Raw genomic sequence first — 26,556 nt, 5'->3', positions numbered from 1 at the left:
TTAAATATTTTATTGTTTCATTTGGTTGAGCCTATGCGCCTTGCAAATATACACACGTGATTAAGCATATGTACACACCGATCTATGTAGTTCCCATTAGAGTTAAGTATATTATTGTAGTTACTTTTCATGTTTCCACTTTGAGCACATTTACTTGAAGGCTTTTGTGGAGGACACGCGAATTCCTTGCATTGCACTATTTCTTGGAAGGATTCCTAATATAAACACACCGACACACACATACATATTCGACTAAGGAAGACACAAAGAATATTGACTGCTAACGCTACAATATAAATATATATATATTTATATATACGATGGACACTCATCGAGGGCTATTTCTTTTTTTTATGTATTTATTTTTTAAATCTGTCTACGCAGCTAGCTAAATCCCTGTAAGACTTCCCTAAGCTGCTGAAAACGAAAATAACAAAGTGCTGCAATCCGACTTTAACACATACCCTATATAAATCTTATATGAAAATCGTTACTCTTCGGTTACATATATAGTATATATAACTATCTTGTTTGCTGGGAACATTTTGCACACCTTTACTCTGCTTGTAAACAGCTAAGCCGCTAGCCAGCTTATGAAAAATATTCAAACCCCCCACACCCCTTGCTCCTGGCTTAGAAAAGTTACTAAAGTTGCTAGTTAAGTACATAAGTAGTGTTGTTCTCTGTTCTGTTTGGTTTAGTTTAGTTTAGCTTAGTTAGGCTTAGTTAGAATATTTGGTTTTGCTCCTTTCGCTTGGTTCCATTAAGTTGCTCATACGCATAGTCGCTGCAAGCGTTGCACACACATATGTACGTCCCTATGTTTTACATTAAATTTGATTTAATTTTTGATTATCAGGCTTACGTTGGACACTACAAATAGCTGGCTGCAAATGGCTGTTTACAGGCGAATTGGAGAGCTTCGAAATCTCGAAACCTGTTTACATATTGGATGAGCCCATCTGGAGCACTTAGAGATAAAGCTTTCGGCCCGCTCCCGCCGGCTATACACATATTCACATATCAACACACTTAGCCGCTAAGTACATATATATATGTATATATAGACCTATAGATTGGATCGATTTGCCCTTTTAGAGCACCTGCAGATTCTCGCAGTGCTTGAACTTGGAGTCCTCCTTGCCCAGGATCCAGGTGAGCATCTGGCGGGCCTTCATGCTGGCCAGCATCACGCTGCGGCTTTTATACCAGTGCGCCGGCGAATTGGCGTCCCTCGGTCCCTGAAACGGGCCAAAATATTAGATAAATCACATTTACTCAACTCCATGTATTCGCCAAAAAAAGGAACAAATGCTTCACTTGGGTGGGCGGGGGATCTTACGGGCTTTATTTACATTTGGCTCTCAATTCAACTGCATTTTTATGGCCCTGCAGTGTGGTGGTTACTCCATTTTTGGGGCGCCAATTGAAGTTTGCATTTTTCATGTCCTTTGTGCGAGTTCTGGGAGTGGGCACAGGATAATAAACAACAAACAAACAAAACACTTTTGGCAGTGTGCTTGGAATAGTTTCTCTACTCTGGGACACTTGACACATTTTCTTCTTGTTGGCAAACAGGCAGAAGTTCTTTTGGCGAAAGTTCAGGGCGCTTATATAATATGAATACAATCAACAACGCATAAACAGGGAGTTATGGCTCGGATATTATTGGATTTCACAGAAAAAGTATCTATAAGATACTTTTGGAAGTCCCCAAAAGTAATTTGAGGTTTCATAAGATTTACAATGTGTTCTTTTGTTCATCATTATATTTTAGACACCAAGTGGGGTATACAGGGTATATAACTTCTATCTATAGAATCATGCTTGTTTCGATTACGGGTTGGGGTTTGAAGAACACACTAAACATCGATTAGATTCAGTCCGGATAGCAGGTGGTTTTAAATGGATTTTTAGTCGGGGGTACATTTAGTTTTACTTACCCCGTCGTCGGCTTTAAGATCAGTCAGACAGTTATCAGTTTCTACAGTCTCTATGTTTGTGTTTTCTTTAAATTTGTTTTTATCTTTATCTTTTGATTTTTTCGGATTTAGCTGCGAAAGCGATCGATGTACATTGATTACAAGACACCAAAAACAGAGATAGATGGGAGTACAACTAGCTAACCAGCAAACTAGAGCTATAGAGAGCTAGAGCTAGACCTATGGGTATTCTTTTCTTTTTTTTTTTGATGGAGGGTTTCTACGGGATCTTGGACATACCTGCAACTGCACCTGGTCCTTCTTGAGTCGAATCTGGGTGAGCGTGCCGGCCAGTAGCTCGTCACAGTTGTGATTGATGCCCACGGAGACCTCGATAAACTTGGCTCCGAACGTGCAGGCCACGCATTTGCCATCTACGGAGCAGAATGGAATGGAATGGAATGGTGGAGGATACGGATTCGGTCAGGTCACGCCACTTAATTGACGATGCAAATGAATGCAACGACTTGTCGGTAGTGGCTAATTGCAATACTCACCCTGGGCGGAAACGGCGCGTGAGCGGGCCAAATCAATTTTGTTGGCCACCAGGATGGTGGGTCGATGGCGCAGCAGGTCCATGTCCTGCAGCCGCGATAGTATCTGCTTGGCCCGCGTGAAGGACTCCTTGTCAATGCAGGAGTAGACCACCAGAAAGGCATCCGCCTGCTCCAGTTCGTCCTGGAAGGCACACAGAACAGCAAAGGCAAACGGGCCAATTGAAACACGGAACTCAACAAGTTTACAACATGCCGGGCATCAGGCTTTCGTGACTGCCGAAAGTATTTAATGCCCTGTTTTATTGCAACCCAGTGGAGGCGAAATTAAAAGTTCTTAACTGCGCACCGTCAAGTGCAGGCGTTGTGCGAAAAGTCGAGCATCCATACAACCCAAGCCGGCGTAGCCCACATTTTCCGCACCCAGCGCCTTGCCGGCTTCCTTTTGTTAGCCGGTACCTTTGCATTTTGTGCTCGTAAAAATTAAAATTATGGCCACTTGGCATCGCAATAACGTGGCGAGTGAAGGAAGAAACTTTCCGACTCGCCCAGACTTTTAATGATGTTCATTTATCTGGCCCATACATTACCAGACGGCTCTATCGCCCAGGTCCTTCGAGTTTCCGCTCTCTTAAAGGTGCGAATGCGTTTATTCATTAGCATTTCGCGGTGTTTCAATACAGCGACATGTTGGAATACTCTTTTATTTCCAAATGAATTTTAATTATATTTTAATCACTGAAAATGGTCTCTTGAATTAATAATATGTGGCTTAGAACTTGAATTGCAAAAATCTTGTTACTTTTTATTGCAAATAATTAGACATCTTGCTTAACGATTTCGTTAAACTCAATTGGTAAAGATATATCACGATTCAAAGTTATATATTCGCTTGCATGGGAAACTCGGAACTTCTTGGCAAAAGTAATTGCCCAAAAATGTGAGTCCTTCCTTCGCTTTCCCAAGGAATTTCAGCTGTCCAACCTTTGGCCAAATACACTTTGTCTGCGGTGACGTCGGCAGGTTCAACTTGCAGCCCAGGGTGCTGGCTTCCGATTCCGTGGCACATCCTCATCCGCCATTTGTAAATTTGGCACTTGGCGCCGGGCGTCAAGGTGCTCGGGATTGGGGAAGACTTAAGGTCAGACCTTAAGCAATTTATTATTTGCTTTTCCACCATTTTTTCGGCTCACCATGCACGAGCGCCTTGGCTTTAATTCGCTGATTCTGGTGTCGCACTAGCGAATGGATAAATTGTTGCCATTTCCTTTTGTTTGTCCTCGTCGAGCGGCCGAGTCGTCATCACCATCAACGGAATCGTCCATCGGCGATTACAATTATCATTATCGTGTTCATTTGTATTGTTTGCCACCCTCAAAGGCGGCGGCGGCAAACGGCCCGTTGGCCATTTGGCAATCGTCCAGCAATTTGGCATTTCGATTGCACAGTGGCTCAAATCGCTGTACTTATATTTGACTTTCCCCCACCCCCTGGGCGCTCCCCTTTTTCCCCCCATTTACCCACATTTTGTTGTGCCAACGTTTGCAAATTGCTTTGGTTGCAGGCGGCGGCGCCCGTCTGGCAGGATTTTAAATGAATTCCTTAAATTTCAAGGCAGCCTCCAGCATTCCGTGCATTTCGCCATAATTAACCGCATTTCGCAGCTTTCTGCAAAAGTTTTCATAGTTTTTCTCGAGTTTCCCAGCATTCGCCCCTTGTTATTGTGGGCGGGAGGCAGGTCTCGCATTTCAGCAACTCATTTTGCATCTGTAATTAATTCACTTTGTGCAATACATGCCCGCACAGTTGGCAAATCACTCCCTGTTCCCCAGGGCATATCCTGCTGGCCAGGCAGTCAGGACACACAAGCTCATTTGTCTGGCCAGTTAATGGTGAAATATTCAACGCCAATTACAAACACAAATAGGAAAAGCTGAGGGCACTTGACAAATGATTTACCTTGCTCTCTGGATTTCCAGTGAGGAACTTCAGTTCCGATTCGGTGCCATTCAAGATGATTGAGACGTTCTGCTCGGCATCGTCGCATTCTGCAAAAGGTTTAATGTTTCAGTTGAACTATGGCAAACGCATCATTCCCACTAACCAGGTCCATCGTAGGCATTGATGCAGTCCGAGGTGCGGAACTGCGAAAGCAGAGCCTGTTTGCCCACGCCCGCGGAACCCAGCATTTCGACGCGATAGAATTCCACCGGCTGGTGATTCTCCTGGGCATTGGCGTTTCCGAATCCGTTGCTGCTGCTGCCGCCATTGTAGCCGCAACCCAGTCCCAGGCTGCTTCCGCCCCCGGCCACGCCCCCCAGTCCGCCCACGCCGTTGCGTGTGTGCATGGGACTGGATGGAGCCAGGCTGTTGCTCCTCGAGCGCCGGCGACGGAAGGAGTCACCTCGATTGATGATACCTGTAGCGAACGGAAAACAGTGGAGAGTTGTCAAAAACTCGGTGAGTCTGCTAACAAAAAAAAGGGAGAAAAACACGTCACCTATTTCGCATTCCTAGTGCACGAGGCAAACTTTTGTTAGTCTACCTGTCATACGCGGCGTATGTGCAACGTGCGCTGACTTCGCGACTCGTTGCGCATACGCCACGTAGCCGCGGCAGAAATTACAGCTTCCTGCCCCAAGGGCAACATCAACAATAGTTAATCTGCCTTTTGTGTTTCATCTGTGCCAAAACAGTCCACCTTCCATTCTTCTCCCCACCCATCCGCTGACCTGTCTGTCTGGGTTTTCCTGCCAGCAGTTAGAAAGACTCATTTAAGCAATGTTTCCTGCATTTTTGCACCATATAAATGCCAAATGTTTACAATATAATTTGCATATACAATGAATATTAATGGCACCATTTAATGTACTCTTAAACAAAAATAAAACAATTAAAAAGACATCGAAAATGATGTGGGACAAGGCGTAATGGTTATTTTAACCCATTGCCTTGTTCCGGAAATCGCACAATGTTCCTATGCATTTGAGTAGATTTTTTGACTAGTCACATGGATTATGTTTTCAATTTATTGATAGTAAACAAATAAAGATATGTGAAATCAACTTATTCAGATACATTTATTGAATGCAGTTCGATATTCGTGCTGCTTAGCTGCGGCCAAACCGCACACATAATTTAATAACACAGCCGAGGGCATAACAAGTAGATTGACCGAACAAAGGCCGACTATATCTGGATATAATCCGCACATCTGTTCGGATGTTACCCTTCCATTCCAGCCCCAGCTGCCCCACATTGGGATAATGACCGACCGAAGAAGGTATTACCCAACGAAGATGCCGAGTCAAGAGCCTTTGAGCTCAAGTCGCGGCCATTGTCATTTGTAATCCCTCAGGACGATGGATGTGTCTGTAATCGAATGCATATATACATGTCCGACACTGTACGATTTGTTCTGAATGCTGTGTACGTTTGAAATGTCATAAATAGATTTATTGCCAGCCTTATTGCATTTAGCGAAATCTACGCGTCTGTATGTGGATGTACATCGCAGATTTTTCAGTATTCGTTGGCATTTGGCTGGCTCCTCATCTGCGGTCATTAATTGTGCAAATTGATTTAATTGCCAAAAGGCGTTCTAAACATCTATATTCGAGCACACATGGGGGTAGGGTTCCCCCTCTTTTATTTTATTTTTTTTTTGGTGTACAGGCATGGGCCGTCATCATTGGAAAGCCATAAAACCATTTTGGGTGGCCATATTACCAATTTCTCTCTTTTTTTCTGGGCCATCGGGGATTGCGAGGCGGCTGCGCGTGTGGGAAACAATTCATTTGGAATAGGTGCAAACGGGCGGCCATTAAAATTGCGATTTAGTTTCGTGAAATTTCTCACATCATATAGCTACATGTGTGTGCAATGTTCATAGTTATTCTTAGCCATTGGCTATAATTGAAACTGACTAATCTCTGGAGTAATTGCAGCCGCTTTTCCCGATTTTCCGCTGGCCATTCCTCAAACAAACGTTTTCGTTTCACTTGTCTTTGATGTTGGTTTTCATTTTCCACGGAGCATACTCATCTGTTTGTTTGCTCGGGGGCATAACTGTTTGAGAAAATAAATCGAACATTTTATTTGCTGATTGATTTACAGTGGGGCGAGTGTGGCACGAGATTTCGCATATGCTGCCACTTTTGAGATATGATTAACCGACTTCAAGGTCAGCGGCGTTCTTTGTTTATGCGAAAATACACCCACTACTGTACACAACAATCGAATGTTTCGCAATTGGCCAAAATTGCCCATAGCCAATTGCTGGAAAAAATCAGGCAGCAATGCAAATATCACCACTCGCTCCACTTCATTCAATTACAGTTCGATCCTGGCCCACAGGACAATTGTCGGCTCTTGTGTGGAGATGTATTTGTATGGAAAATTCATTCAGGCCTCTTTAGTGGCTGCCATCGATGACTGACACTCGGCACTGGGCATTTCAATTAATCACACACCATCCCAGTCATCCACCCACTCCAAACATATTCGATTCGTATGTCGGCCTGTCAGTTTTCCGGCGGCTCATTTTAAATTTCCCACTCGTGCCGACCGTAAACGTGCATAGTTGATGGATGGCCACAGTTCCCTTTTTGTCGGGATGAGTAAACCCACACGATCTGGCAAACATCTTGGGCGAATTAAAATTAATTAAATGAACGCACATGACTCCTGGCAAGAAGTAACCGCAAAGCAAAGCTGCCACCTCCTGGCAAACAACCAACTACAAGGCTTTCCACTTGTATTTGAAAGCAATTTAGTTGAGCAAACACAGACACTTCATTGAATTTTAATATGCACTGCATTTGGGGACGCTGCTCAGCCGCAGTAGGAAGAAGTTAACAAGCGACTGGGGGTGAACTTTTAATACCCTTTGATGAAGCATTAATTTAAAAAAAAAAAAAGGATATGCAAAGGAAACATGTTTATACAAAAAATACTTCTTAAAACGTAGTTGAATGTCAGAATAAAATGGGTAAACGGGATTACAGGAGTTTAGCTGACAAACCTGCCATCTGGAATAACTTTAAAACTTGTGTTTTTTATGCACATCTATTCGCAACTATCCCCATCCCTTATATCTACTTATTCTGCGTCTGTCAAATGGTTCCGGCTCCTCCTTCATGACTAAGTTATGACACCTCGTGTGCTGTTAGTACGCAGGCTTGTCGTCTGCTTCCTGTCATGTCTGCTCAAGTGTTCCGTACTCCGCACTTCGTTCTCCGTTCTCCCTATTCCGTATTCAGCTTAAACACGTACTTTAAGTCTGACGTGCATTTATGTATGCAAAACCCTTGCGGGAGCGGGTTAAGATAGCAACTATAATGCTCATCACCTATCTATAGGACCACACAGAGAAGTAAAAGGATTTTGAAGTCACTCTTGCAAAAGGAGCAATTGTTAGTCAAAGCCTGACTTGTTTCTTCGGGCTTAATCAATCAGTTATTGCACAGATTCACTGAACTAACAGACACTTTAATGCGCTAGTAATCCCCAATTCACCTGAGCCAAGCAGTTTAGCTTGCTAATCGATCTTAATTGAATTTAAGACACTTGGAATTGTTGCAAACTTTCTCAACGAGATAGCATCTTGAAACTTTCGACCAAGTGCCTTACAGTTCCGAGTCGCACTGTAAGTGGGTTGCGATGGCACACAGTGCGTATGTGTAACAATAACGTGACACAAATGTAGAATATAAAGGGAGGAAAAAAACGCACACATATGTAATGGCAAAAGTTCGCAGGACTATGTGTGTGTGCATATGTGTGTGTGTACATATGCATGTCTGTGTTTTTTGGCCTGGGTATTCATATTCTATGCGGAGTGGCATTTAGTGCCACTGATATCTCCTTAACATCTTCGGGTAACAGCCTTTTAAGATTTCAATAAGGATTGCTGCGCTGCGTGTCCCGGAACGAAACTATAATTTTATGTCGTCTGGTGTATCGTGTGTCTCCAAGATGATGTGCGTGATCCCAGGTCCCAGGATCCCAGCTCCCTGCTGCCCCCCAAACCCGTGGCCGCATTGTTAAGATGTGTAATCCCAGTCATCTGGCCCTCGGGCTTTGTTGACTTTCAATTTCGAAATTAATAAATGCTCCTCAGTGGTCTTTGTTGCGCCACTCGAACCAACTCACCTCCCTTGGAGGCGCTGAAAGTGCGCAATCTGTCCACATCCTCGTCGTCGTCGTTGACGCGCAGGTGATGCATGTTCATGGTGGGCACGTCCAGGAAGGCGTTCGATTTTCTGTGTGCTGAAAGAGATTAATGTGGATTGCATTAGGGATTAGGTTTAACCATTAGGCTCACCTGCCTAGCTTGAATAATTTACAGATGCTTTAAACTGACAGCGATATAATACATGAAACTTGATTCTTATGATGATGATAAATGCATTTTTAATCGAGTTTATTAAAACATATTATCCAAAGCTTAACCTCTCTTATATCTATGCTATTTTTTTAGCACATTTATGATGATTTCTGTCAAGAGTGCTGAGTAAAAAACAAGAGACTATCAAATACCCGTTTGGTATACAATAAAATGAAAAAATGAATGGAGAGTGCCAGGTCGACTCGGCTATTGATCCTGACCAAGAATATATATATAAATTACATGGTCGGAAAAGCTGCCTTCTACCTGTTACATACTTTTCACCGAGTCTAGCATACCCTTTTAACTCTACGAGTAACCGGTATAACAACAATTGGAATATATGAATAAACATTGGCACGCAAAAACCGAGCATAGATAAATATGCGAGAAACCCTTCGGTTAAACGTGCTGCATTATTGATTCAGTTTTCCCTGCTCCAGCTGGCTGACATTTGGACAGCTTTAATGGTTTCCGTTTCCCCATGTCGAGTTGACAGTGAGAAGTGCCACACACGTAGCTCACTCGCTGCGCGGGTAAACTGGGTCAATGGTTAAGTTCATCATCGAACGCCCACGTTAATTGAATCAACATTAGTGGAAGGTACTTAACAAAGGGACGGATGAAACAACCATATGCTGTTTCAGCTTCAACACCTCGCCTTAAAGTCCTGCACTCATGCAGGATGTCCATGCTCCTTTTGGCACAGCAGGACCTAATGGTCAACTTTACATCGCCGCCGCTCTCGTGCTGCGAGCAATTTGGCTGAGAGCTTAGTTTATGCCGCATAAAAGATCAGGCTCAGCACTTGGCTAATTTGTTGCCGTTGTTTCGCCGCTTTGATGGCTCCATCCGGCCATTAAAAGCCACAACTTTAACTAACTTATGTACAAGTGCGGTCGAAATTCTAGTGAGCTGTGCTGCTACTAATGGAAGTGGTTAAAAAGCTTGAGCAAATAGAGTGATACATTTTAGTTTCAAATTCAAGCTAACAACCAACTGCTTAGTTTTAAGAGATAATGGTAGCTTGAATATCCTAAGTAGAACTAAACAGACAGCACTTTCAAGTGATTTCTTCCTTGCTTTCAAGGCAACAATTTAATTTGAGAGAACGAAAAAGTGCTAAGGAGCACAACTATCAAGCCTTTTAAATCTTTCTGAGTTTAGTTTGATAATACTACTACTTTTCAGTGGACCAGCTAATCTGCTTATCTACAAAGTTCCCAGGTAATCCTATGAACTTCAATATTATACTTTACCAGCTTAGCATCGACTGCATTTACTTTCTTTGGCATCCACTTGATAACTATTTAATTCACCGCAATTGTAGCTGCTCATCTCCGGGCGTAATTTACTCACCGTGCGTCTGTGGCCTCCGCTGCGATAGCTTGCGGCGCTGCGGAGGCGTCTCGGTCTCGCTCAGCCGGGGCTCACTGGTGCAGTAGCTCCGGGTCTCCTGGAGCGTGTGCTGCTGTTGCTGCTGCTGCTGCTGCGCCTTGGTCTTCTGCCGGACCTGCAAGTGGGGAGGAGGAGAAGTGTCTTTAGAGCAGGCAACTATGTATAGCTATCTATCAAACGCGGCCCAAGGCAATCGCTGTGATTTATGGACTGCCCTTGCCGATTGACTGAGAAATTAAATTGCATTTCTCAAACAAATCAAATTGCATTTGTTTGTCCTTTGGCGAAACAGACGCCCACCATCTGACTTGGCCAACGTCAATGGCATAATTTATCGGCTTGTCCTGGCCCTGGTCCTCGCTAGAAGGGCTCCTCCGCGATCCTCTTTAAAGGGATATCCCCTTAAATGTCAAGGTTAAACGCCTTGGCCACTCCAAATGCAATCAGCGCCAATGCTTGTTTCGCCCGCCGCAAGAGTTTCCTGCTCAGGCATTGGCGGGTAGGTTGGAGCAGGAGGACGTGTCCCTGTTCCAAATCCTTCATGCCACGTCCAAGTGCCTGTCAAGCCGCCTCAGCTCTGCGGTGCTCCATTGGAAGCCTGCCTGTCTGCCTGCTAGCTGACGACGGGGCGAAAACTAATTTCACCACCTGTTCCGGCAATGTAAGCTTCTTGTTCAGTTTCTTTGGTCCAGTGTGAGGGCGATATATATTTATAGCTATGGCCATAGCCGCATGCAAAACGTCCAACTTTGTTAGCCACTTCCGTTTTCCTTGGCCCAAAAAAGCAAAAAAAAAGCAGGGGCGAGGGCGAACAATATGATTTGGGTGTTGGGGACCAATTAGTTGGCATTTCGAAGTTATTAAGTTGTGCCGCTTATGTCCTTGATTCTAATTAATGGGCTTGGCTTTGCGAGGAGTGTGTTATACAGCCTATAGGTACTCAACTTATGGCTTTAAGCCTTTGATACGATTTCTTGATTAAATTAAAAAATATGTTTAAAATTAAGCTTTCACGTTAAGTGTAGTTCAGTTGAATCTACATTTAACATCTTTAAATGAAACCAGTTTGCTTCAAAAAATCTGCTATATGTTTGATTGAGTTATGACCGTAAAGGTTTTTGGCCTGAATTTGCTGCTGATCAGGAATCTTAATCCCCTGAAAGCCACGCTGATTCCGCCACTGTTCCCGCACAAGGTTTCCTCATCGCTGGAAAACGGCACGCCGGAAGCGCTTGCTACGTGGCGTCGGCTGTCAAGTGGCCAGGGATTTAGGCCACGTTGAGTTTCTGGTCAGTTGGAGGGACCGGCAAAGCCGCCAAATCCGCAGGAAGTGTGGCCAGGGGGGTGGGACGGCCATTAGGCGAGCTGTCAGTGTAAACGTTCCTTGTTTATTTAGTGGCCGCTCTTTTGCGCTTTTTATGGCGCACACACACACATATACGAGTTTAGACATATAACTACGAACCGGACTGTATACGTATGTGCGCATTTATCCTGGCATTTCATGGGCTCTCCTGACCAGTAATTGCTCTTCTTTCTTGGCCAAATGTTTGCATGGTCTACTTTGCCGGCTTAATCAAATATTACGACCATACGGACGGACGGACACCCACATCTGATCCGTGCGGATGCAGTGGACGGCTGGTCACATGGTCGATGCTTCTCGCTTCAGAAATTAATTGCTTCCTGGCTTCCCAGTTCATTGACCATGCGGTGCTCCGCAGCATGTCCTGCGGCGGTGTCTTCAATTTGTACCCGCTTAATCCCCAATTAGTCCTCCGGGGCAGCGCAGATAATTTATTTTCTTAATGCGCTCCGTTTTACGGGGCTCGAAATCGTCGGGCAACGGCGGATTAAATTAAAATTCGAAATTAATTTAACATTTCCCTATTTGACTTTAAAATTGATAAGAGAGATAAGTTATTTCTATCTGAAAGGTTGGTGTCTTTAAATTTAGTGATATCTCCCGATTTTTCATTTATTTAGTTTTGTAAATTTACATACATCCTATATTTTTCTTGCAAATTTATTCTGCCACTGCTTAAAGTTTTGATTGCACACAAGACTGCAATTTCCTCGCCTCCGATGAACTTTTGTGTCGAAAGTCGCAAAATATTTTCCCATTCGTGGCTGTCTTATTTGTCTGTTTTGGCTATTTGTTGGTTTTTGTCTGGTATTTGCATGGAATATATCTGACTTTGGCCCACAGAATGCCGTGCAAAACGAAAATAGCTTTACAATGCGACTTCATCGAGTTCGCTGCTGTTGTGGCATCTTCTCATTAAACTTTTGCGTCTGCAGATGAAAAGTGCTAGCGACTTATCGACATTGGGACATCAAGGCAGTGAGCACTCCAAGTTTACTTCCTTGCTGCTTGCCGATTGTATCCTTACTCCCCGCTTCCTTATAGCAAAAGTCGTTTCAGCACTCCTTCCTCTCATTTAGTACCCTTTAGTAACTTGTTTGGCAAAACAGTAAGATTTTTGTAGTACTCACTACTTAAAGCATATAGATTTTTAACCAAATTTGTAATCTATCTTCTCTAAAAAGGAGATATGTATATGTGCAATCATACGCCGAAATGTAGTCAACGATTTTTGGAAACCAGGTATTCAATAGTCGGTAGCGCCAAGCACTTACTTCTCACTTGCTTAGCTGCGAACTCATTACGGCCACGCCCAGCGAGAACATGCCGCCCCCAAAAAGTGGGAAACCATGTGTGTGTGCCTTGGAAACTTTTTCTATATAAATTACCAGCTCGGGGCGCATCTCAGGCGATGAGACGACATGTTTAGCACGATGCATGGTTGTATGGCTGCTTTTTGTTGCCTCGTTTGCTTACTAATAATGTCGCGAACAGAAGCAGAAAAGGGGGATTCACCAGCGAGGGATATTCAGCACCAGAAGCTGCGAACTGGAAGCCAACCACCCCGCTCCAACCCAGCCAGGAAAACTCATACGCAGCGTATGCCGCCACGTGGCGAAAGTCTTTTGTGCGAGACAACCATCAGTCCGATGAAATTGAATTTCGCCACGATATAACTCAATTCACACGCCGCACTGCAAGTGTTCCGAATTCAAGGCTCCTCGGACGGCTGGGTGACGGAATCAATTGAATTGGAAGCGTCAGCGACTTCAGTTTTTCTGTATTATTTCAGTTGCGGTGATGAAAAATTCAAATAAATCCAGCTTCCTCAAATAGGCCTTTCTTATTCATTCAAGGTTCAGTTCAGATTGTCGATTTTAAGTCGGACGGGTTCGTCGTTATTAGAAGGAGGTATATACTATACACTAGTTAACCATGGAAACGACCGCTCGGCTCCATCAGTTGAAACTCCAACAGAGCGTCATGTCGCACGTCACGGTCACCGAGAGTGATGCCGAGTTTGCGATCCTGAATCTGGATTGTACCGAAGGTTTGGAGAGCTCGGTGACCAAGATCCTGGTGGCCATCGAGGAGATGTTCTGCAGTTACTTTGAGGACCTCAAAAAGGAGCTGGAACTGCAGAGGATGGCGGCACTGACCTTGAACCAGCTGACCCAGCGCTACAGGATCAACACGAAGGTGGACACGAGCTGCACGTGTCCGCAGATCTATGAGATCGAATCGGATGATGCGATCATCAACAAATACTACATCTACTACCAGGTGATAGCCTGCTCCAACAATAACCAGGGTTGGGTCATCCACAACATGCGCCCCTATATACTCCTCTTCCGTCGAGAGTGCGCCAAGTTGGATCTGAGCGAGGATAGTCCCTTCATCATGGGTGACGCCTTCCACAAGCCAATCAAGTTCTTCATGGACTTGGTGGAGGAGCTCTTCGCCTACTTCTACAGTGGTCACGTGCAGTTCGACTGCGCTGCCCACATGTTGGATCCCCTGGACCTGAACAGCATAGAGTACTACCAGAAGCTATTGGAGCCCAATGAGGACTTCGCGGATTACTTCAAGTACAACATGAGCTTCTGCAAGTGCCTGCGGATGCCGCGCCGGTGTCCCGCCCACGAGTATCCGCAGGTGAAAGAGGACTTTAACGCCACCTTTGTTAATCAGGCCAAGAAGAAGCGGTGTGCCAGGCGGTGCGAGAAAATGGCCGAGCCCGAGAACAATTTACTAGATCGAAAGAAGTCCATAGTTAGACTCCAACGTCCCAGCGAGATGTCTGGCATAAGCACCGGTATGGAAACAGAGCTGGACAACGAAAGGGAACTGAAGAAATCCATCTCTAAACACCAACGTCGCAGTGAGAGGTCTATAATAAGTATTACTAAGGAAAATTACCACATTCCTTTTCCCGACGACCGACACGAACTAACTGTTAAGGATTCAGTAATCAGGTGGTCGAGGAACCCACAAATTCTCAATATGGATGTATCATAAGTTTTTAAATTTTGTAAGCAGTTACGTTTATTTTATATGAGGTGTATAGATTTTAATAAATTGTCTACTGGGTTCCCCATGCTCTATTGGTTTATTCCAGTTTGTTAGGCTTCATCTGGGCTAGGGGTATCCTTCATCGTCGACTTAAATGTCATTCGTCAGAAGTTTTCCTTGTTTTGCAGGGGAATACACTTAAAACACACACAACCAAAAATGGAAATGCGCGATCGGCTGTACCAAATGATGGTGAGCCAGAGCTTCATGTCCAGAGCCACGGTGACCGCGAGCATGGCCAATTTTGCGATCGGTAATCTGAAGAGTTCCGATGCTGTAGAAAAGACGGTGATCAAAATTCTGCTGGCGATCGAGGAGAAGTACCGGAGTTACTTCGACAGCTATAAGAAGGAGCTGGAGCTCCAGAGGATCGCGGCAGAAACGCTGCACCAGCTGATCCAGCGCTACAAGATCACCATGCAGCTGGACACGGGCTGCACGTGTCCGCAGATCTATGAGATCGAATCGGATGATGCGATCATCAACAAGTTCTACATCCACTACCAGGTGATAGCCAGTTCCAACAAGAACCAGTGTTGGGCCATCCAAAGCCTGCGTCCGTATGTGCTGGTCTTTCGGCGCGAATGTGCCAAGTTGAATAAGCACGAGGAGAGCCCCTTCATCCTGGGCGATGCCTTCCACAAGCCCATCCAGTTCTTCATCGACCTGGTGGAGGAGCTGTTCGCATACTTCTACAGTGCACACTTACAGCTGGATTGCGCGGCGCGTCTGTTGGATCCCTTGGATCTGAACCGCATGGAGTGCTACATGAAGCTACTGGAGCCCAACGAGGACTTCGCCGAGTACTTTCTGCACAACATAAGCTTCTGCAAGTGCATGCGGCCGCCACCGAATTGTCCGCCGTACGAGCACCATCAGAAGATCAAGGATCAGTCCGACGCATATCTCAGCCATGCCAAGAAGAAGCGGTGTGCCAGGCGGTTCGAGAGAATGGCCCAGAACGAGGCACAGACTGCGAAGCGGGAAAGCTGCTCGGTGGAGCGGAAAATGTCCACTGGCAGCCCGAGGACGACCAGGAGCCTCAGTCGGGAGGCTTCTGTTATGGAAGAAGTCGTTTCCGTATCCAACCAGCGACATGAACGCACCCTGACGGATCAGCTGATGTGCGTCCTCAGCATTTCCCCCGAATGTACCCACGACAACACCAACCAATGCGTCCATCAATTAATTGGGCCAAATGCAGGTGATTCTCCGTTTCTCGGAAATGTCTGCGGAAATGTAGTTATGCCAGTTAACCCAGCACCTTGAATATTTGTGGCACGCAAATGGGAGTTGCTTACCAAGTAAACTTCAAAGATACTTTCAGCTGAGCACACTCGATACTCAAAGTACATCAATTAAAAGTGAGCTAAAGTTTTCACTTCAATCAAGTGAGACACTTCAAAATTTGTTGTCAGGTGAATCCAATGAAGTTCTTTCAAGTTGGCTTTAAAATTAACAATGTGATTCGTGATTGAACATTATAATCTGTAATCTGCAAAGCTAACAAGCAAATATAATAAATTCATTTATAAATTCAGTGTTTCATTATTATTAATGGAAAACATGTGCTCTAAGTACCATTACATATTTGCACCAATGGTCCTTTGGAAATTAAAAAACACATTATAATATTGTTGAAATGGCAATCTGCATGTGCGTGACTACCAAGTGGGCTAAAAGACGATGTATGGTATTTATAGTAAAAAACGTGCACTTATCGAAAGCTAAAAATAAATAAGCAACTTTTGCCAGCGTGACGGGCAGATGCAAATGCTAATGCTAAATCTGTACCGCTTGGATGCGTTCCAAGCGCATTACGTATACGCCGCGTACTCACCGATCTGGCGCCGGAGGTGATGCGGGCGCTCTGGGAGCGCGTTGCCGGCCGGCGTCGCCGGTAGCCGGGAGTACCGCCCTCGGGCGTGGCGCTGCCGGAGGCGCCGGGCATTCCATGGATGACCGTCTCGATGCTGGCGCCGGTGGCACAAATGGAGGCGCTGCGCGTCTTCTTCTGCATCCGATGATGCATCGGCGAGATGTCGTCCACCATGGCGAGTTGAGTCTCGGTCTCGTTTGGGCCAACTCCTGGGAAATTTCCGTTGGTGTCCGGTGTGTCCGGTGCTCTGTGGTCTTCGCCGGCAATTTTCCGTAACGAGTTCGGTCAAGTTGCTAGGGCTTGCTACTTGTGTGCATTAAGCAGTTCGTGCTGCGGCTCTAGTTGCTCTATTTTGCTGCTGTGGATGCTTGGTTGCATAATTCATAATCTGAGTTTGGGATGGTGTGTGACTTTAGTTTGTTTGTGGTGCACTCTGCAAATAAACCGTGACAAGCAAATGAAACGAATGCACAAAACATTTAAATGAATTTTCATTTTAAATCATAAAATTACACTTTTTCTCGAATATTTGCTTCGTGATGTCGTGACGTGACCAAGTTGCACAGAAATAACCCAAAGAAATACTGTGTGTATATTATATATATTTTCGAAAAGCAAAAGTGAGCTACGAAAAGCGAATTTCATCTGCGTTCTACAAGATGCTGTGTGTAACAACATGCAACATAATTTGCTGTGTGATTTTTCATTTCGGCCCGCAGCCATTAAACATAAAATTCCTCTGTTTGTTTTTCCAATCCCCCAAACCCCCCGCAATCTGCCCCAGTCCCCCGTGCCCCATTCGATTTATTTTTAAACGTGCCTCACGCGTCTCTTGAAAACTGGGTCAGCTTTGGTAGTTGGCCAAAGCCCATTCGCATTTTCAGTGGACACCCCAAAAACGACAAATTGCTACAAACAAATTTGAAATTTATACGAAGGGGCCAGAGCCTTTGGGAATTGTGGTTTCCATCGGAGTTATATAAAGGCTTAGATGACTGTTATGTGCGTTGGTTATGCAAGCGATTGGGGTTATCCATGCTGATTGGTTGATTGATACCGGGTTAGTTGGTTAGCTATTCATGTACATTTCACTTAGTTTAACCTGTGTCAGCAGCCTCATTCCCACCTTTCAAAACAATTACTTTGTACCATATCATTTGAATCTTACTTTATAGAGCCTTTTCTTATGCCAAATATTTATTTCTAAGCCATAGCTTACTTTCCATTTTGTATAGAACACATTCACTGCTAAACCTCTTGATGAATGATTCCCAGAATTTCCCGAGATTTCTTTCCATTGATTTCATAACAAATCGTTGTTTGGCTTCACTTGATCTTGTCCGTTTATCACGTAATCCCCACGGTCCAAAAATAAACTCTTCATATTGGCTACAGTTGCTAACCCTTGCATCACATCATCCACATGTCGAACTCTTTCGTATGGTTTCCTATAAAAAAGGCATTTCACAATTGAAATGTAAATAAATTGCTGGAAAATGTGGAAAGTTTCGAGTGGCACGGTGTGGAAAATGCTCTTTAAAGAGTTCGCTTAACTTAAATGAGAAACGTAAACTGCAGACTGCGAATTCTAATAGACACTAATTGTCATTTGCAAGGGCAGATTTCCCGAGGCGAAATTAAATCCATTTCTCAACTAGCCCAAAGGCAGGGAAACTCAAATTGAATTTTCCACCGACCGATGAGATGGGCTCTGGAGTGGCGGATGGGGATGCGGATGCGGATGAGGATGAGGTTGCGGAGGCAGCCGGCGGGCCAATCAAAACATATTTGTAATCCATTTAGGCATCCTGTTCGCTCCTTAGACATGCATCATTAGCCACTCGACCCGGGGCATCCTATTCCATTTGGCCCGGCTGTCCTCCTCCATTCTCCTCCATTCCACAAATCGAATTACGCTTTCGCTATCTTTTCATCCGCACTTGCACTTAAGTGCATCCAGGACACTTTTCGCACATTGTAGCGAACTTGATGAACTTGCAGTTTTGGCCGCGTTCAGGACTTTAAGGTCCTGCTGCTCGGTAATCAACTTGTGCGAATGATTAAAACATAAATAATTAAAAAACGAGCCACCCTTTTTTCGCGCTTAGAGGAGAGTAAGGATTCGGGCCAAGTCCCTTGCAAGTAAATAATGCAAAGGACTTGGGCGGCAAAAAGGGAGCAGAATAAATACAAAAACTTGAAAAGCATATGCGAGAACAGCTTGAGATAAAGAGTCAGCGGCACTGAGAGAAAAAGGTAGCTGAAAATTATGGCCTTCAAAATGCTCAAATGTGAATGTGCCTTCATTGGAATTCCCAAGAATTTTACATCAAGCATTTTACATCATGTTAAAGCGTTTTTTATGTATACCTGGGCCAAAAGCAGCTAGAAAGTGGCTAAAACCACCCCAGCATTTTGACTTAAGCAGCTTTAAAGGGTTGCGAACAGTTTCTGTGCGACTTTACGCTTGATTTGCCACCTAAACCGAGAATCCAGCGATGCATTACCAGGACACACGAAAAGGGAAAGCGAAATGGGTACGCCGATGATGATTTCAGCTGCTGACCCATCCAGTCGTGCATGAAACTCCAGGCCACATGGCAATGAAGTCGTCGTACTCCTCCTCGTCTTCATCTTCGCCGAGTCCTTTGTCAGCAAATTGAACTGGAAGGCTGGCTGCTAGCCTTGTTTGCATTCAATTGATGCCGCTGGCATTTCTGGCTAACAACAGGATTGCGTGTGTGTGAGTCCTTCTAATTGGCCGAAGGAAGAGTAGGAGTATGGTGTCACCATGCCAGGACTCGCCTTTAAAGCTTCGCCAGGGATTTCGCTATTAATTTTCATTTTTATGCTCACAGACTAAGGCCAGCATTTTCGGGCCATATTAGTGGTGCGGTTGGTGGTCATTTGCCTTTATGGCCCGATATGATGTGGCCAAAATTTCGCTCCCACTCTTATCGGTTGGCCCGTTTGCTAGTTATTAACATGAATATTTTCGCTTCAGTATTTTCTGCGCCCGGCTAATCAGGCCACCCAAATGATGACAGCTGTGCTCGGTTCCAGGCAACCTGGGCTATCATCGGAATAAGCCCAAAAAATGGTTGCTTCGGCCTACCAATATAAACCCTACAAAAAACAAAACAAAAAAATAAAATCCCCGATAAAGTGTCAACAGATAAGGCGTATATGGCCTGAATGGGAGGTTCTGTTTTTTAGCCTGGAAAGTAGGTGGTTCGAAGTTGGTAAGCCATTTGAATAAAACAAAGGTGAAACCATCAAAAAGAATTTAGCTGAAACTGCAAACTAATTTGATTCAAATGAAAGCTAATTGCGGTCGAGAACGAATTGATTTAAAATGTCCAAATGCATAGTATGTTTTATAAATCCACAAACTACATAATCATGAGATACATGCCATGTTAATCTGAAATTTTACCCTTTAAAGCACATTAAAGTTTGTATGGAATGCAGTTCCCTATTAGCCAACTAATGCGTACATTTTTCTCCCCCAGGAAACGCTCGATTTCATCTTGTCCAGCAATGACCTTGAGCCACGCCTCCTTTGTGTGCGAGTTTGTTTGGCGTGCCAGCGGCTTCCTTCAACATGTCCACGTCCACATCCACATCCAGGTCCACATCCACGTCCTTGTTCGAGTCGGTGTCCATGTTGTCATCCGTGTGGCAGGGCAGCTCGTGTCGTTGTCAGTGGATGTTCGCAGCGTTTGTTTAATGTTTCCCTTTGAGCCCCATCTCGCAACAGGGGTATTTGTTTATGCTCATGGCCAGCACCTGTTGCTGCAAAATTAATTTCAATGGGTCACGGGGCGCCGGCTGCTTGTCCCAAAGGTCGGCGGTGGGGTCGGGAGTAGGGTTCTTCCTATTATTTCTGGCCGCTGATTGGCGACATTAATCCCAAGCCAGTGGGAGCACTTTCTGGCTGAGATCTTGGGCCAAGCTTGAGCATATAGAGCTCATTATTATCATTTTCGCTGGCAGCTTGTCAAACGCAAATGAGCTAAATAAAAACAAAAGTTTTTATTGCGCATACGCCACGTTTGCCGTTGGTCGTTTTAGCTCTAATGGGACAGCATGTTATTAGCAGCGAGCTATTTCATTTGCTCTTTCTGCTCTCCGCCTGGGATGAAAACAAATTTGAATGATTAAATAAATTATCCAGCATTTGGATGTGACAGCGGGGACTAAGCGTGCGAAGAATTTTTATGATTTAAAAATGAGCAAAAAACAAGTGAAATATTTCGAAATCATGTTGAAATTCCGTCAGCCAGTCGACTTTTATTTCTTTTCAGTTGACCAAAGATTTTCCAAACAGCTTGGCATTAGTTTATGTTTATTTCAAGTGTGTTCCAAGTGTTCCCTTTGATTTTGTGCTTAATGTTCGATAAATCGATGAGGAGGAGTAGGGATTGCTGGCTGGAATGAGCGAAATCTGCTCGGAAATTTACTTTGCTGCAAAGATTTTCCAAATCGTTGGGCAAAATGGAGCTCAAGGGCAGATTATGCCGCCTAATGTGCCGTCTTCTTCGCCAGATTTCCACCGCCACCGCTCCTCGAATCCCTGTCTGTTTGGTTTAAACTCGACGTCTTTCACGGTGATTATGACACATGTGGGTATGTGTGCGTTGTGTGTCTGGTGTGTGTAAATACTTGACTGTGCCAGAACGTGTTTATTCCGTTTACTCCACCTTTGGCTGCCGCCCGCTGTTTACTTCAAGTGGCATTCATTGGGGGTCTTACCGTGGCTTGTTATTCTCAATTTAGATTCAAATCCAAGCCAAGTGTCTGGCCGCCGGCGCAGATGTTTACACAAAAATTCACTTCATTTAGTTTGCGACAGGATAAATGCGGCACTTTGAAGTGTGTGTCATAATTAACTATCGGGAAATGTCCTTTGGCATCTGTTGAGCGGCAATTTGGGCACCGGAAATAAAACGAGGAAGTTTACGATGTTCCTTTTTTTTGTCCCCGAGGCGTTCCAATTGGTTAGCATTTGATTTCACATGGTCTTTGTTCGATTTTATTACGACCATTCGAGGAATTTCTTTTGTTAGCTCTGCTAAGCCAACTGAAAAATGCCTTTGCAAGTGAATAATTGAGAGGGAAAAGCCAGAAATATTTGGCTATAATAAAACCGTGTGTAGTAACAAAAAGGTTTTGGAATTTAGCTAATCTGTCCTAATTTCGCAGATCATGACCAAATTAACCAACCTCTTGGCTGACACAGAATTTTTCTTCTACTCCAGTGATTCCATTCGAAACTATTTGACTGGAATCAATGGCGCCTCCTTCTTCTTTTAGCATCTATCTGATTTTCCAACTCTTTATGCCATGGACACTGCTGACCCAGACAGTTGCAATTATGTTCGCCGAGGAAAGGGGGGAAAAGGGGAGAAGGGCAGATCCTGCTGGAAGTGTTCTCCATGTCCATCAAAGTAAGCTGGGTGGAATGGAGGAAGTGGCTGCCGCCAGGGAAATACGTAGGAAAATGAATAAAAAGTTAAGCCAGCCAGGAATTTATTTCGCATTTGAACTGCTGTTTGTTTGTTTGGCTCGGTTTTGGTTTGGGTTTGGGTTTTGGGTTGCTAGCTCTTGGTCGCTGGAAGCATTTTAAGTGTGTGCATAAATATTTTTGTTAGTTGTGTCTGGCTGAGGAGGAGGAGTTATTCAGCGGAAATGTGCCCCACTTCACTGACATCGCAGCCACTTGGCTCCTACTCCAATTTGCTGCCCAATTGTCACTGGCACTCTGGGCCCAGTCACGTTTTTCCACTGAAGTAAAACAGGAGTTGTGCACGGCAAAAAAGGGTTAGCTCTAGAAAAATATTTTAAAAAAAGATCTTGCTTGAAAAGCCACCATTAATTAGTATCACTTAATGTACTTAAGGTAAGATTGAAAATTCAGGGCTAACCCCTTTTTTCTCTCACTTCTTACTGGAATATTTCTTGCCGTGTAGGCGGTTAAATAAATGATTATATTTTCCACTTACGGCAACCCTTTTCTCGCCAGTGCAGCAATAGGAACACGAAGCTGTCATGTTCATAGCTTTTCCGGGCGTAAAAAGTCCAAAGAGCAATGACAGGGGCGACGACATTTTTGGGGGCCAAGTGCTGGGGGTGTTGGGCTATAAAGCCGGATAAGCGGGATGGCCAGGAGGCGGTGGACAATGCCGCGACCCGGTCGAAAACCGGATTCAGTCCCAGAGCCGCAGAGGCACGGTCCTTTGCCACCGATGTCTCCCTGATGCCAGGTGCAGGCCCAAAAACGCTTTCAGGAACTTACCTTTGTGCCCAGGCTCTCTGGTGGCTGAACTCCATGGTTGTGGTAGTCAGTGCAGTGCTTTTAATTGAATTTGGAATATTTTTACCGCCCAGTGGCCCAGGGGACAATCTGGCCAATCCATTTTGGCCAAGAGCGCACGAATTTGGCTATGACCAGATGGGCGTCCTCCGCCTACCTACCTACTGCAATTAGTGGTGGCTGTTCTCTTGCTCAAACTCTAATGGAATTAGTTGTTAATTTGATTTGCCATAAAAGCAGTCCGTGCCTCCACTTTCATCCGTATGCGGGTGTGCTTGTGGCTCCATTCCATGCGGATCCTTTGCACCGGGGCGTGGCCAGGAAGTCGCGTGCCAATGGAGCCAGACACTTTGCTTTAATTGGCCTGGGGCCAGTGGGTGCAGTAGCTCGAGGTGGCGCGGGAGCGGGAGCAATCGCATCGAGCCACACACACATTGGAAAAACAGTGAATTGAAATCAAAATGCCGCACTGCAGCTGCATTTGTTTTTTGCCCGCCCTCCTCCGATTGCGGATTGTGGTCATGGACTGTCCTGATTAGGTTCCAGATCTCCGGGGAATTGCTGCGGCGATTTGTATCACTAATGATTGCCCGCAATAACTGCTCTTTGTTTGCTCCATTCAGTTTCGCTTGTTTTCGCTGATTGCGAGTGACCAGCAATTTAATACTATCTGATCCAGTCCACAGTCTATGTGGCTATAACTAAAATGTCTGTCAAGACAAATGTGAAAACAGGGCATAGATACATATGTATACAGTGCATTGACATTTGGCTTAAAGTGAAAAAAAAACGAAATGATGAGCTGCACAAACGAGTATACTTGCATGAAAAACAAACATGCAACATAATTCCAGGGAAATGTAATTTCTGTGGCCGAAGTTCAAAAGCGTTTGAAAAGTATGAAAATTAATTGCATGGCAGTGTAATTATGAAAGCATTAACTAGCCAACAACATTTCAATCAAGTTTTCCATTTGCATTCGCAGTTACGCTGTGACTTAGCCGCAAATTGTTTGTATTTTCTCTACACATTCCCTTGGGGCTTTTCTTCTGTACATTTATTTTAACAACATTTAAGGGCTTTTCCCAGTCCCAACCGAGTTTTTACAGCTCGATTATCGGGAAAAAGCCGCCAGCCTACCCATGACTTCTGATTAAATTGTATTTTATTTATTTTATAGGCTCTTGCATTGCCGCTTGCAGTCGGAAATCCATTTATCTTTTGTTACACTGCCCGAATTGATTGTTATTTGGCAATTTCCCGCAGGACCCCCTCGTCAACGAGCCAATGCTTTATGGCACCCCAAAGAATTCGCTCGCAAATAAACCATTTCGAAAGGAGGGAACATAAACCGATGGAGGCTGCTGACTTTTTGCCGTTGAATACTTAATGTGCAGGCAACGCGGCGTATGAGTGATTTTTCTGTTCTTTTGTTTCGTTAAGGTTTTCCCGATTATCCTGCGCCAAAAAGGAAGCGGGAAAAGGAAATGGAGTTGGGTATTAAGTAAACAAATCGAACCGCTGCCGGAAAAGCCAAAAGTGCCCAGCCACACGACACTTTCGGCAAAAGGTTCTCAACTTTTTTGTGGTAAATTATCTATTTGGGTCACGACACTACAATTAGGCAATTTAATTAATCAAAACCAACCTGTATTTCGACTGTTGACACCTATTCCTGCAGGATACTAATTCTAATTCCAGCGTCCTTGTTTGTGGTCGGTCACCAAACTGGAGAATCCATTCGGAAAATGTATGTTGGCGGCACTACTTATGTATTTGATCGATAATTGGTATAAAAAGAAAATTGTGATGGCGGCTCACTTTATATATATATATGTATATATAGCGAGATAATTTTGTGCACTTGTTCACTTTCTTTTTCCTTGTTTTCCGTTATTTTTAGATAGATTTCAGTTGTGAAGTGAATGCGAAACCGAAAAACAAGCACATGCGATTTTTCTCTTTCAAATATTTCAGATTTCAAATATTTTCCACCATAAAACTTGTGTACGAATCGCAGGCACACACATTGCATAAATATATATCGAGTATATTATATTGTTTTGATTATTTTTGTTGTTGTGGTTGGTGTATTTTCAAACGCGGGTTTTCCAACTCAAAACGAAACGATACGCGAGGCGCTGGGCGATTTTCCAACCGCTTTTCACATCCGATCCGTGCGAGCGCCGTCGAGTGTTTGAAGCGATTTCGGTTTGGTTTGGTTCGCTGTGCCCGTTGGTTCGGCGCTTTCAACTGTGACGTCACGGAAAAGCTCTGCCACGTCACCGTTAGCTTTTCCGAGCGCATTGCTCTGCCCAGCCACTCCCCCAATCCCCCTTCGTTGTGCCCCCCATTTGGATTGTTTGTATTTTTTCTTTACGACTTTGCTTTGTTTATCTTCGGCTGTCTCTGCTGACTTTGTTTTGAATGTTCCATCAATGGAGCGCAAGGATGGTGGAAAAGCGGTGGGAAAAGGTAGTGAAAAGTGGGTGGCCAGCGGGTGCCAATTGGGTGGCAATATGGAGCAGCCAAGGCGCTGTGGGGATTGCAACGTTTGAATCTACTCTTTTTTTTCTGACCCTTTCTCTGCTGCTGGTTCCTTTGTTTTGGTTTTGGTTGTGATTCTGATTTTGATTCTGCCTCGGTTTTGTTTTTCCCATGTTTATAGCTCGTGTTTTCCGTAGCTTCTTTTATGATACGAATCGCTGACAGCCAAGCAATATTTAGAATTTGTGACGAGCATTATTTGGCGTTTTATTAATGTTTCGATTTTGGTTGAGCACATGGGGTTTTACCCATTGCTCATGCTCGCGGCTTGTTTGCCAATATATATTTACATTTTGGCTGAGAAAAAATTAAAAAAGTAATTAGCACACGATGCTATAAACGTTATATGTAAATGCATATATTTTTATGGACTGTGAAACAAAAAAACGGGAATATGAAAACAATTCCAGCCGTTAAATGCTGAATAAAAACTACATAAACCAAGGAAGATATTATATGACTCATGTTATTATCTATAAAAACTGTTTAAATATTTAAATTTATTGTTCTTGTTTATATAAGCTTTTTTTATGTGCATCCTGCATTTCTGTCAATAAACTCCGACCATTTCTCTTTCGAATACTTGTGACATGGAGCACTTTAGACTCGATTTGCAATTACCCAAATGACCAAACACATTTGCCAAATGCAGCGAATGCATGTGCCAAAAATAACAACAATAAACGCACCTGCTGCAACACGAAATGCAATTAATCTTCAGCCAAAACTGTCGCACAGACCGCAAACAATCTCGCTCGAAGCAAACAAATCCCATCAGCGTCGCATATCGCATATGGCCAAAATTTGGTACAATTTTTTTTTGTCGGCACGTCACAATATGTCAAGTTTTATGATGATTGAGTGAACTGAGGAGTCGCCACAAGCACAGTGAAAAGGGCGGGCAGGAAAAGGAAAAGTCCTTAAAGCTTAAGGAAAACTCAACCAAATGGAACTGAAGTCAAATGTTGTTTGTTTTTGTTTATTGTGGCAAAGGTTCATGCTATGAATACAGTGGAAAGTATCATTAGCTTAATTATTACCTGTGAATATGGAAATGTGAGTAGTATGAGTACTCAAACTTTAACTAAGTGATTCAGTTACTTTCTAAAATAAG

General features: G+C 44.1%; 3 protein-coding genes across 4 annotated transcripts; 2 read left to right on the top strand and 1 right to left on the bottom strand.

The window, feature by feature from the left end:
* Window positions 1-2: 2 nt before the first annotated feature.
* Window positions 3-25,080, bottom strand: LOC117137202 (GTP-binding protein RAD). Of its 2 annotated transcripts, XM_033298554.1 has the most exons (10): window positions 24,544-25,080; window positions 16,541-17,012; window positions 10,224-10,377; window positions 8,630-8,746; window positions 4,581-4,895; window positions 4,436-4,524; window positions 2,480-2,660; window positions 2,223-2,356; window positions 1,944-2,054; window positions 3-1,241 (listed from the first exon to the last, which is right to left on the bottom strand). In XM_033298554.1, the coding sequence occupies exons 2-10, from the start codon at window positions 16,751-16,753 to the stop codon at window positions 1,095-1,097; spliced, it is 1,461 nt and encodes a 486-aa protein (XP_033154445.1). In that variant the 5' UTR covers window positions 16,754-17,012; window positions 24,544-25,080; the 3' UTR covers window positions 3-1,094. The 2 variants fall into 2 exon arrangements, with proteins under 2 accessions (XP_033154445.1, XP_033154446.1); XM_033298555.1 differs by lacking the exon at window positions 1,944-2,054 and having other exon boundaries at window positions 4-1,241.
* LOC117137204 lies at window positions 13,497-14,719 on the top strand. The gene has a single exon (XM_033298558.1). It carries the CDS (start codon window positions 13,564-13,566, stop codon window positions 14,644-14,646), a length of 1,083 nt encoding a protein of 360 aa, XP_033154449.1. The 5' UTR covers window positions 13,497-13,563; the 3' UTR covers window positions 14,647-14,719.
* On the top strand, window positions 14,790-16,240 carry LOC117137203. The gene has a single exon (XM_033298556.1). It carries the CDS (start codon window positions 14,860-14,862, stop codon window positions 15,967-15,969), a length of 1,110 nt encoding a protein of 369 aa, XP_033154447.1. The 5' UTR covers window positions 14,790-14,859; the 3' UTR covers window positions 15,970-16,240.
* Window positions 25,081-26,556: the final 1,476 nt, after the last annotated feature.

The sequence above is a fragment of the Drosophila mauritiana genome, chromosome 2R, assembly GCF_004382145.1.
Source record: "Drosophila mauritiana strain mau12 chromosome 2R, ASM438214v1, whole genome shotgun sequence".
In the NCBI taxonomy this organism is placed as follows: Eukaryota; Metazoa; Arthropoda; class Insecta; order Diptera; family Drosophilidae; genus Drosophila; species Drosophila mauritiana.
Note: the sequence above shows the minus strand (reverse complement) of the source record. Positions and strands in the feature narration are given on the sequence as shown.

Coding starts and splice junctions, on each gene's coding strand:
- LOC117137204 (XM_033298558.1), top strand. CDS start 13,564: ATGGAAACGACCGCTCGGCTCCATCAGTTGAAACTCCAACAGAGCGTC.
- LOC117137203 (XM_033298556.1), top strand. CDS start 14,860: ATGGAAATGCGCGATCGGCTGTACCAAATGATGGTGAGCCAGAGCTTC.
- LOC117137202 (XM_033298554.1), bottom strand. CDS start 16,753: ATGGTGGACGACATCTCGCCGATGCATCATCGGATGCAGAAGAAGACG. Junction 2,661..4,435: donor CTGGAAATCCAGAGAGCAAG/GTAAATCATTTG, acceptor TGTGCCTTCCAG/GACGAACTGGAGCAGGCGGA. Junction 2,357..2,479: donor ACGCGCCGTTTCCGCCCAGG/GTGAGTATTGCA, acceptor TCTGCTCCGTAG/ATGGCAAATGCGTGGCCTGC.